Here is an 11,810-nt window from a genome sequence, read left to right on the forward strand (position 1 = left end):
TAACTTTTTTGCATTCAAAAACAACTGCTTTTAATGAAGTTGATATGTTTAATTTTTATGTAACATCGAAACACTATCGACAGAAGCATTCATCGATTGTTTGCCTTCGCTATATCCAACAAAGCATACAGAGTTGCTTTTTGATTACATTTTAAAAGATTTGGCAACTTTACGTCTTCTGCAGAGTTGCTTCGATGATTGAAGAAACAAGAAAAAATTGGCAAATAAGCAACTCCAATTTTTTTACACTTTTTGATTGTTTAATTTTTGGCAAAGAACGTAGATATTCACACGGAAACACTCGATTTGGTGGACAGCACTTGGAGCAAAAATGAACATTGCTAGTGCAGCACGAACAAGTTTAAATTATTTTCCATAGCGATTTCCGTAATTTCAGATGCAGTTCCACCTTGCAATTTTTATTTCCAAAAGTGATTTCAGCAAATCTCAAAAAGGACTTTCTGGCTGTTTACACGGGAAAGCAGACATTCGATTTCGCATTTTGACAGCGTAATGCCTCGAAAAAGCGCTTCCATGGCCACGATTAACAGCACCTTTAGCGATATACATTAGCAAACTCTTTCATTACATCTTTGAAATTTTTCACTTGACACATTCTGTTCTTTTTTCTTTCAACAGGGTGCAGTTTAAATGTTTCACGTTTTTTGAATTTTACAACACTACATCATTTTGACAATCTTTTCGAACAGCTGGTTTTGCTGGAATTGGGAACGTATTCTTTTCAATTTTGCGTCCGCTTGCTACGTTTTTTGTGTATAGTTTTCTCTATAGTGCGGGAGCAATTAAAATAGTTGTTGCCACAAATATGACTCTAATTGACAAGCCATTAATTGCGGTTGATATCGAGTTTGTAAGTAAATGTGCCTAAATTTTTAGCACCTTGATTTTTTTTTCACTTGCCACAGTTGTGAGCTGCACTTTCCCCTTCCCCCTAATTCCATGTACGTTCATTACATTACAGCCAGAGGAAGATGTACCCTACGAGGAGGAAATTTTGCGCAATGCATACTCTGTAAAACATTGGCTACGCTATATTGAACATAAATCCAAAGCGCCCAATTGCGGAGTGAACATTGTATTTGAGCGCGCACTCAAGGAGTTACCCGGTAGCTACAAAATCTGGTATAATTATTTACGTACACGTCGCAAGCAAGTGCGTGGTCGCCCACTCAACGATCCCATGTATGATGAAGTAAATAATACCTTTGAGAGAGCACTAGTTTTTATGCATAAAATGCCACGTATTTGGATGGATTATGGAGTATTTATGACGGCACAATGTCGCATTACGCGTACCAGGCACGTGTTTGATCGCGCTTTGCGTGCATTGCCCATTACTCAGCATCATCGCATTTGGCCGCTGTACTTGAAATTTGTACGACGTTTCGATATACCGGAAACCGCCCTACGCGTTTACAGACGTTATTTGAAGTTGTGCCCAGATGATGCGGAAGAATATATTGAATATTTAACTGAAGCGGGGCGGTTAGATGAAGCAGCACAACAACTGGCATCGGTAGTGGACAACGAGCATTTCGTATCGAAACATGGCAAATCAAATCATCAATTATGGAATGAACTGTGCGATTTGATTTCGAAAAACCCTGATAAGGTGCATTCGTTGAATGTGGACGCTATAATACGCAGTGGGCTCAGGAGGTAAGTGCATCACTAGTAAAAATACTTTGTTCCAAATTAGAGCACGATCTTTTGTTTATTTTAGGTACACCGATCAGCTGGGTCACCTTTGGAACTCCTTGGCAGATTACTACGTGCGATCGGGTTTGTTTGATCGCGCACGTGATGTTTATGAAGAGGCAATACAGACTGTTACAACAGTACGTGATTTTACGCAGGTTTTCGATGAGTATGCCCAATTTGAAGAGGTGTCATTAAATAAACGCATGGAAATGGTGGCAAATGATCCACATGCAACCGAGGAAGATGACATTGATGTAGAATTACGATTGGCGCGTTTTGAATATCTTATGGAGCGCCGTTTATTGCTATTGAATAGCGTGTTGCTGCGTCAGAATCCACACAATGTGCATGAATGGCACAAACGCGTGAAGTTATACGAAGGCAAGCCACATGAGATTATTAATACCTACACCGAAGCTGTGCAAACTGTGCAACCAAAATTAGCAGCTGGAAAATTGCATACTTTGTGGGTAGAATTCGCGAAATTTTATGAATCGAATGATCAAGTGGAGGATGCGCGTGTTGTTTTTGAACGCGGCACTGAGGTGGAGTATGTAAAAGTAGAAGATTTGGCAGCAGTTTGGTGTGAATGGGCTGAAATGGAGATAAGGTTTATTCGAATACACTATTCGATTACAAGTTTTATGTTTACCAAATGTTTTTTCATCTCTTCAAAGACAGGAGAACTTCGAGGGTGCTTTACGGCTAATGCAAAAAGCTACTGCCATGCCAAAACGAAAAGTTGCCTACCATGACGACACCGAGACAGTGCAAATGCGGCTATATCGCTCTTTAAAAGTGTGGTCTATGTACGCCGATTTAGAGGAATCCTTTGGCACATTCAAAACCTGCAAAGCTGTCTACGATCGTATTATTGATTTGAAAATTTGCACTCCTCAAATTATCATCAACTATGGTCTCTTTTTGGAAGAGCACAACTATTTTGAAGAAGCTTTTCGCGCCTATGAAAAGGGTATTGCGCTTTTCAAGTGGCCAAACGTATACGATATTTGGAATGCATATTTGACGAAATTTCTCAAACGTTATGGCGGCACAAAGTTGGAGCGTGCACGCGATCTTTTCGAACAATGCTTGGAAAACTGTCCACCCGATCATGCTAAGTACTTTTACTTACTGTATGCGAAATTAGAAGAGGAGCACGGTTTAGCGCGCCATGCTATGGCCGTTTACGATCGCGCCACTAGTGCCGTCAAGCCAGAGGAGATGTTTGATATGTACAACATTTTCATTAAGAAGGCAGCAGAAATCTATGGCCTACCGCGTACACGTGAAATCTATGAGAAGGCTATTGAGGCATTGCCCGAAGAGAACATGCGGCCTATGTGTGTGCGGTTTGCAGAGATGGAAACTAAGCTTGGCGAAATCGATCGGGCGCGAGCTATTTACGCGCATTGTTCGCAGGTGCGTATTATTGTAAAGCTTTTCCCTAATGTATACAATTTTAAATATCTTTTACTTTTCACACAGGTATGTGATCCACGCATAACCGCTGATTTCTGGCAAACTTGGAAAGAATTCGAGGTGCGTCATGGTAATGAAGATACAATGCGTGAAATGTTGCGCATCAAACGTTCAGTGCAAGCCACTTACAATACGCAAGTGAATATGATGGCTGCACAATTTCTTAATCAGACGAGCGCAAGCAGTGCAACAGATGGCGGTAGTGATGCGATGCGTTTGCTTGAAGCCAAGGCAGCAGCAGAGCAACAAGCGCGACAACAACAAACACTCAAACCACAAACCAGTGGAAACATTATGTTTGTGCGTGGCGAAACACAAGGAGGCAATGCAAAGGATAAGGTGGTCAATCCGGATGAAATTGATATTGGCGAGAGCGATGAAGATGAGGAAGACGATGACGAGGCTGATGCTGGTGGTGGCGCAACAAACGGTGGGAATGAAGAAAATGTTATAGCCGCAAAAAGATTACGCATCGAGCAGCAGGCTATACCGGCAAAGGTGTTTGGCAGTTTGAAAAAAGCCACAGATGAAGATGAGCAGGATGTAGATTAAGTGAAGCGATTTAGCAGCACATGAAAAGTTGTATGCTAGATAAAAACATTACTAAGAATAACCAAGTTAGATACGCATATACCTACTGTATAATTATTTTTTAAATTAATGTATTTAAGCCCAAAACAGCAATTATTGTTTACTTATTAACTATGGTGTCACAGCAGCCAAACCTCTGGCAAAAATGGTTAATAATAGAGTTAAAAGGCAAGTTTTCAAAAACTTTTGTATCGTGATCGGCGCGTCATTGCACGGCATCGTACCCAACTGTGAATCGCAAACGCAAACTTCTACCTCTAAGCCGGATATATATTTTTGGCGATAACAACCGCTGGTAGCATTCACTTTAGCGCACATATAGGTGATGTTTTGAACTGCGGGAATTTTATTAGGTAAAATCGAGATGTAGAATTATGGAGGGTAAATAGATAAATAGAATTTGAAATGAGGATACTAGTTGTGTGGTATGATATTTAAATTTGGTTTAATATTTGCATTAAATACAGCCCTAGTAGACCATAGTCTGTAGCCGCTACAACAACAACAACAACAACCCATAGTCTTATGTCCGTTAGTCTCAGTCCAGGCCGAGGGGTAAGCGGAAAAAGTCGAAAGTGTTTTTGAGGTCTTGTAATTTCAGCGCTGTTGTGAATAAGATACGGTTAACAGCGATGTTCTTGCGGTTGATCATGCCGGCAATTTATCCCGTATCCTTCGTCAGGGTATTTCACCAGCTATAAAATTCAGGCAGCCAACGGGAAGACAAAATCCTCCTATCCTCCGTGGCGAAATCCATTGAAGGACTACTACTCCCCAGCCTGACGAAGCACCTCAAGCTAGCCGAATACCAACATGGATTCCGGAAAATGCACAGCACCATCACAACATGGAACGCCAACACCACAGAGATTAGCGAAGGTATGAACCAACGTAGACGTTGTGATAAGACGGTACTAATCGCAGTTGAAGGCACTCGACGCAGTGAGCCACGCGACCCTCTGCCAATACATCCTGGACTTGTCGCTTCCAGCGCGGACGAAACGGTGGATAACCAGCTATCTGTGTGGACGTCAATCATCCGTCAAATTTCGTAACGCTAACGATAAGTTAAACGACTATCTGCAAGGAACCTCAAAATCTTTGCCGCGAAATCTACCGCCACGGAGTGACGCTTTATAGTCTGTTCTCCCTCTCCGCGCCTCAGCCACCTGCAACTAGCTTCGAAACAGGAACGAAGTCCTCAAGCCGCTAGCTAGCAGCATTCGTGGATCCTAAAAGATACCCTGCTCGCAACCTACAAGATGCTGGCGGTTAAAAACTCAACCCCATGTTGTCAAAGCAATTCCGCGTGGTATGTCATCGTGGAAACCAGCCGAACTACGCTCTGCTTCGAAACAATCTACCCCCACTAAACGTGAGATGACACCTGCACAACTGGAAGCCAAACATCGAGCCGTACGGAGAACATCCGTTCGACACAAAATACAAAGCGGTGCTGAACAGCCCATACAGCGCTGCGGCCAGAACGAGCCGCAACACCCGAAAAGACAACATCGTCCTCCCAGAAACCCCGGGGGTTGAGAACTGTTGCTACAACAACAAAAGCCTCTCTATACAGAATAAGCATATCGATGCTGACGGGAGTATATTACCTCATCAAGGTCCTTAATTTGCCAATGACCTCTCTCATCATACCTGACGTGGGCTTTTTCTCCACTTCTGACATGTTGAAGCCTTAGTGAGCGCTTACACAACTGAAACTTTTGGGGAAACCGTTCAACAAAGTAGAGTCTTATCATCCGATAATTCGCCATTCTTAGGTTATGAAGACACTAAGCATAAACATGGCTTCTGTAAAGTGTACAGTGACGCCATAGCAATCGTATCCCTCGTTGTGGCAGCGTCTGAGAAAGATAGGTCGTAGGCAACCTGTCTAAGACTTCTTTGCAACCGGCTTAGGCCCTTGATGGCATTTTCTATGAAATGAAAGCAATCTGTTTAAGGATAGCCGCCTTAATATTTCCTTAAACGTCAGAGGTCATTCAGCTGATCTACCAAAAGATACTCCGCAAAGGATATTAAATCTGCAACCTAGTGTTTGATACGTCAAGTCATCTAAAGTGTTAAAGTACACTAGTACACAGACGGGGCAGGTACAGATATTTTTGGACCAGCACCAAACTTGCAATTTCCATGGGCAAGTAAACCGTGAAAAGTGTTTGAAGGGCGCTTCTAGTTATCTTTTCAGAGCAGCCATCCGGGCCCTTTCAATCAGGACTATGAAATCCAAGCTGGTTGGATACTGCTTTGGCACGCTACAAATTTTGGCACACACTGCCTTATTGGGGCTCGAACCATTCTGTGGTCTCAATTGGTCCTCTTTGGTCGCCATAATTACTGAGTGGGTACACTCTGAACGCATTAAATAAGTACTGGGGAGCGGTGGGAGGCCTTAGACAGGCCAGGCGCTTCGGTTACGTTTTCAACAGAAATTATATCATTTTCGAATATAGAAATGACATCAGGCTACTTTCTGCGCACCTGTCTCGGGTGTGATCACAGAGTCAGAATGCCGGCTCTGCCTTGAAGGTGACGAAACTTCAGAGCATATTCTCTGAAGTTATCCGGAGAAAGGTTGATCCACTTAAAAGCTTCAAATGGTTGAACTCTTTATTATAAAGAATGCGCCCACCAAGGCCCTTTTAGGATTTGTTAGAGAAGCCGAAGGTATCTTTGCCACACTGGATTAGGGACTCTCACTTTAAGAGACACACACAAATCTTTCAGGTGGCGGTGTCTCTTGTTCTGTTACACCCACGAATTAACTAACTAACACACTCTTTCTTCGCTGAGCTTATTTGCTAAATAAATGACTGGTGAACCCTAAGGTCTACAACATCTGACGCCTGAGCGATTTGCGGCTCTAGCTTTTTATTTCATACGGCTGTGATATGCTTGAAATTCTCAACCTGCATATGAAATAATTAGCTGAAGAAGTTAGCGCAGCTAAATCTGCTCGGAAGCACATTTCATTCCACTTGAAACAGGGCCATCGTTTGATTCATCCGAGTGAGTTTTATATACATATGTATGCATGAAAATAAATGAAATGCAAATTCAAAATTTATGTATATACAACACCAACCTCCTTTATTATAGATATACGTGTACTTAACACACGTCTCGCCCGGAACCATTGGACAACCAAATGCATTTGGGTTTTTAATGTTAGTATGCCACAAGTCCACCGTATCTGGTATAGCATCATTATCTAAATTTGAAATCGTTTTCTGTTTAAAAAAGTAACAACACATTCTTCTAAGTTATTACCCACCCGTAGCCACTAATGGTCGCCTACATGGCACATTTTTGAAATCTTCGCGTAAATGTTCACACGTCAAACCGGCAATATGGCGCTTATCTTGATATGGACCAATCCATGTGAAGCGAAAACAATATGGATCTGTGAATGATATGTGAGTGGAGCTTAGTCTAAGCTGAGCGCTAATGCTAACTAGAATAAGCTTACACTCAACTTGTACATCAGCGTGACACACGCAAGCGAAAAAGGCATACCAAAATGCTAGCACTATGCGCGGCGACATTACACTCGATCAGCCTATGGAGTACTAATAACTAATTGTGTAATTGCTAGCTAATGGCCGGGTGACATTCAAGACTCCTCTTGCTCTCCTACCGCCGCTGTGTGCATAGTTCTCATGGCCTTCTTGAAGAATTGCTAATTGTTGATATGCCATACGATAATTGTCTCATTGTCGATCGATTCATGATTGATTTTTATCTTATCAAAAGCGTGCTGATGTTGCACCAGCAGTTGGTGGACCTTTTTTTGCTCATGTTTACTTTTTTTTATGTTTACTGTTTGGGGATTTCTTGACTAGGAGCCGCCTCTGTTGCTGGCTGACTTTCATGGTCAATGTGTGCCGGTTATTGATGCGCTTTACAAACATATACATACATATATGTATTCTCGAAAATATTATGTATATTTATGTATATGTACCTATGCATGTATGTACATACGAGTATATTACTGATGTTAAGTGCTCTGCATGTTGCGGGGTTCTACGCAGAGCTCTAGCGGAGGTAATGCGCGTCTTACTCAATATTCTGCCAATCGAATTTGTTGGAAAATAATCAGCGGGGCGCGCCGCCTAGAGGCTAAGGGAACTACCAGGCTGGAGAGACACACAGGATGGCCACACCGCAATCTTAAAGAAAGGAAATATGCCGCACGCGGATTAGCGTTCACCAAGTCTGAACTTTACAAAGAGGTATAGGGTTTCCAGTCCAGAGAAAACAATCTGGTCAGGAGGTGCTGCTGATGAAAAGGGATGACTGCACCTCTACACCGATGGCTCAAGCTAGACGGTAAGGGTGGATTGAGCTCTTCTCTGCCCGGCCGGGGCTGGAAATATTCTTTCGCTTACCCAACCACTGCAGTGTCTTTCAAACTGAAGTCGCTGTCATAAACTAGGCGATTGAACACTTACGAACAGGAGAAGTCATACTTATGTAAGAATAAATTTACCTACTCGAACAGTCAGACGGCACTTAAAGCGCTTAACTCGGTCACATGTAGTTCAAGAACAGTAGCGTGCTGCCGTAGATCTCTGAACGAGATGGCTGAGCAGTACGATTTTCATATCAGGCAATGAAAGTCCCACAAGGGTTAAAGCATGCCGCTCGCTACCTGCAAGCTCATTCTACCTCTTAAAAAAGCAAGTTACAGGTGCGATAGTCTCACAACTTGCATCAATACAAAACTTATGTGGCCAAAATGAAACGAGAAGCGGTCGAAAGATCTCCTCATGCTGAGCAGGGGGACTTAGCCACAATCATGGGCTCCACTAACAGCCCATGTAGCCAATAGACGGCACACGGAGAGGCAAGTCGTTCCCTACCACAACTTCTGCAGAAGCTGCAGCGATGAAGCCAGAAACTTTACAGCACCCACTATACGAATGTCCCGCATTTTGTGACACAAGACGAACGTTCTTGGGCTCAACTAGGAGTGTTCTAACATCCCGTATGGTATCACAATGTGCCCAAAATGTTAAGGGCGCCTAGGTGTGCTAGTGGGATTACTGACAGCCACTTCAACCTTACCTAACCACCTAAGTGTTTAGCTACATAAGGCAGTGTGGGGAAGGTAGTAGAAGGTTGGAGAAATGTCTCCTTTAATGCGTTTCCACGAGCTTAAGGACTAGGCTTTGGAGCTGTTGTAGGCGTAATTTTAATTCCTGATGGACCATCCGCGTCAATATAGTCCCCACCACTGGACAGTACAGTGAGCAGTACATTTGAAGAATTACCAATGCCTGTCGACGGGCGTCAGATATTTGAGTTCTGCATTGGTTTCATACATTTGGGGTGACAAAAAAGACCAAAAGTGCAACCGTAAGCCAGAAGAAAGCTGCGTATATATAAATTATCTTCAAATCGAAGGTTGTACGTCGAGTAGAGTGATGCATCTTGGTTTGTACCCAAACGACGCGTGGTTTAACATACACAGCCTAAAACCATGTGCGTCCAATTACTTGCGTGGTCGACATTCCTAATTAATTTTTCGAGATCAAACCTTGAAGCTTGGAAGAATTGAATGGGGTTGTTGTTTAGTTATTGCAATAGCATACAAATGCCCTAAATAGCTTATGTTGAATGATGATGGACTGACAGTTCTTGACCAGATGTGAATCTGGGTCGTACCGGGTACGTAGATTCGGACTGTCTAGGCCACCGGAGTGAGTTTCTCTGATCAACTACGCTGCCAATTGTTCTATTTAGGCGCTAGCAATGAAATTGATGACCTGTATTCCAAGGCAAATAGCTATCTCGCCAATTTTTCTCGCTTTTTTACTTCACGGAATCCTACCAATAAGTCACCAAGGACTAGTAGGATGCAGTGGCGTGAAGCTACAGACTTGATAAAATACTGCATAGCAACGGAATGCCTTCTTATGTCGCTTGAGAAGCAGCAAGATTTAAGGCTTACCAAGCAACTCCCGATCGACTAACACGTCAGAAGGCATCTATATGAACTCACGTCTCACACACAGATAATGCCTTTGATGGGCTTTCATATGGATCCTATTTCCAACTTCCAGACTTTTCTCCTGTGATTGTTGTAATAGGAGCTCAACCACCACCCATCGAAGACGAAAAGCTTCCGTTACCGTGAAAGACCAGACTAATAGAGTATTATGGCGGACTGAATTCGTGCCTATCCAGACTCGAACGCGACATACCCAACACGTGTCCGGCTTGTGACGCTTCCCTATACGACGTCAACCAGCTCTTCACTTGCCTCCTCAAATCCACATAGCTAACATCCCTCTACCTATGGTCTGAACCCCTTTCTTGGGGCTATCGTCGCAAGCTGAACACCACAGCAAATGAAAAATTGCATTTATTGCGTTATGAATTTCTTTCTCATCCAGCATATTTCCTAGGCTCAATTCCCTTCCAATATTTCCTGTTTTCAAACAAAAAAAAGCTCGCCAGTATGAAGTTTAAGCATTTTAGAAACTAAAATTTTTTTGGCGAATGAAAGTGTTTTTCCTCTAAGTCTTCGCGGATTTACTCACCTTCCCTCATAGGTGTTCCTGAGTAGACACTAAACGCTATTGCACTACTTGTGGTATTCAATTTTGTTTGAGTTTTTCGCCTCGCTGTGTTCGTTTTACATAAATATGTAAGTCAGTTGTTACTGATTTACAGTAGGGTGGTCCTTAAAAATATCAATATCATAGCGCACTCCTTTATTTTGATCTACACACAAAAATAAGCACATCCACGAAAATTAAAAAATTTAAAAACAAATTTTAGGGGTCGCTACCAGGTTTGAAAAATTGATTTTTTTTATCACAATAATTCGAAAAAATTGTGTCTTTAACCAGCTAAAACTCGGCGAGTTTATTGCTTTATATAAATGAATTTCAATAAAATTTCAAATTTATCAGATTTAATTAAAAAAAATTGGCCATCAAAAATAAAAAATAAAGGGGCGTCCCATAAAAAATTTAGATGTTCGTATTTTAAGGACCATCCTAATGTACCTCCATATGTATGATACACACCATAAATCTATTTATGATTTCACTTGCCAGTTCATGAAATTAATCGCCTGTGATGTTTTATTGCCACAATGCCAATATTTTATTGGTAAGTTGCACTTTTTCTGCGTCGGCCAGCAACATTGCCGTTTTTGGTGTTTTTTTTTCTTTCTTTTTATTTACTTTTATTAAAATTCACTTCTTTTTACTTATTTCAGCACGAATTTTTTGTTTACCGTTTGGGTTATCATCGATGCCTTGTTTTGTTTGCTTTGCTTTACAGTTTTTGTGTATTCCGCGAATAACGGATATATTTGCATAGCTTTACTGTTCGCCATTATTTATGGTGTTGGAATGATGGGATTGGTCACAAAGGATGATGCAGACAGAGTGCAGGGGTGACGCAGATCACAGATCGCAGATCACCGATGGCTAACTGGCTCCCAGTGAACTTGGTAGGTTTACCTTAGTCGATGTTATGCTATGCTATCATATAGCGTTACTTCCTCTTCCTTCAATACCACCGGCAAATAGCTTAGGTAAGGTAGTTGGGGTGGTTGTCTATAGGATACACTCAGGCCCCATTGTAATGCCTCATGGGGGGTCAACAATCTCTCCTAAAGTCATTATGAACTTCGCACGAATTTTAGAAGATCCCTGATTTCCACGCATCTAGGGTCCCGCAAGTTAGAAGGATTATCTACGTAGAAAAGAAGAAACCTCGTCTGGATAGAGCAGGCCAGGAACAGTTGACAATTCTGTCATATGCCTAGCCGATAAACACACTTGCCAATTAGGCAGTGTCCTCTTATAACAGATTAGGACTCATTAGTAGCCCAGAGCGTTTAGTGCTGAGCTCCGGCCACAATTTCCTGCCTGTCTGTCGTTCGCTATTTTAGTAAACCTCTCGGAAATAAGTAGCTTGCAAGTTTTTAAGGGATATTCCTAATTGGTCGTTTAAATCCTCAATAGGAAGGT

At 42.1% G+C, this 11,810-nt stretch overlaps 2 protein-coding genes across 2 annotated transcripts; one reads left to right on the forward strand and one right to left on the reverse strand.

Moving 5' to 3' along the window:
* The first annotated feature begins 713 nt into the window (after window positions 1–713).
* Window positions 714–3,880, forward strand: fand (Pre-mRNA-splicing factor SYF1 fand). The gene is made up of 5 exons (XM_017616021.1): window positions 714–871; window positions 983–1,680; window positions 1,745–2,332; window positions 2,400–3,144; window positions 3,211–3,880. Exons 1-5 carry the CDS (start codon window positions 827–829, stop codon window positions 3,754–3,756), a joined length of 2,622 nt encoding a protein of 873 aa, XP_017471510.1. The 5' UTR covers window positions 714–826; the 3' UTR covers window positions 3,757–3,880.
* On the reverse strand, window positions 3,844–8,338 carry LOC108362870 (uncharacterized). The gene is made up of 4 exons (XM_017616022.1): window positions 7,286–8,338; window positions 7,091–7,219; window positions 6,902–7,027; window positions 3,844–4,130 (listed from the first exon to the last, which is right to left on the reverse strand). Exons 1-4 carry the CDS (start codon window positions 7,359–7,361, stop codon window positions 3,907–3,909), a joined length of 555 nt encoding a protein of 184 aa, XP_017471511.1. The 5' UTR covers window positions 7,362–8,338; the 3' UTR covers window positions 3,844–3,906.
* Between the last annotated feature and the right edge of the window lie 3,472 nt (window positions 8,339–11,810).

The sequence above is a fragment of the Rhagoletis zephyria genome, unplaced genomic scaffold (assembly GCF_001687245.7).
Source record: "Rhagoletis zephyria isolate East Lansing unplaced genomic scaffold, Rhagoletis_zephyria_1.1 Rzeph_scaffold_01129, whole genome shotgun sequence".
Lineage (NCBI taxonomy): Eukaryota > Metazoa > Arthropoda > Insecta > Diptera > Tephritidae > Rhagoletis > Rhagoletis zephyria.

Coding starts and splice junctions, on each gene's coding strand:
- fand (XM_017616021.1), top strand. CDS start 827: ATGACTCTAATTGACAAGCCATTAATTGCGGTTGATATCGAGTTT. Junction 872..982: donor TTGCGGTTGATATCGAGTTT/GTAAGTAAATGT, acceptor ATTACATTACAG/CCAGAGGAAGATGTACCCTA. Junction 2,333..2,399: donor TGGGCTGAAATGGAGATAAG/GTTTATTCGAAT, acceptor ATCTCTTCAAAG/ACAGGAGAACTTCGAGGGTG.
- LOC108362870 (XM_017616022.1), bottom strand. CDS start 7,361: ATGTCGCCGCGCATAGTGCTAGCATTTTGGTATGCCTTTTTCGCTTGC. Junction 7,028..7,090: donor GCGACCATTAGTGGCTACGG/GTGGGTAATAAC, acceptor TTTCAAATTTAG/ATAATGATGCTATACCAGAT. Junction 4,131..6,901: donor GTATATCTATAATAAAGGAG/GTTGGTGTTGTA, acceptor AAATTCCCGCAG/TTCAAAACATCACCTATATG.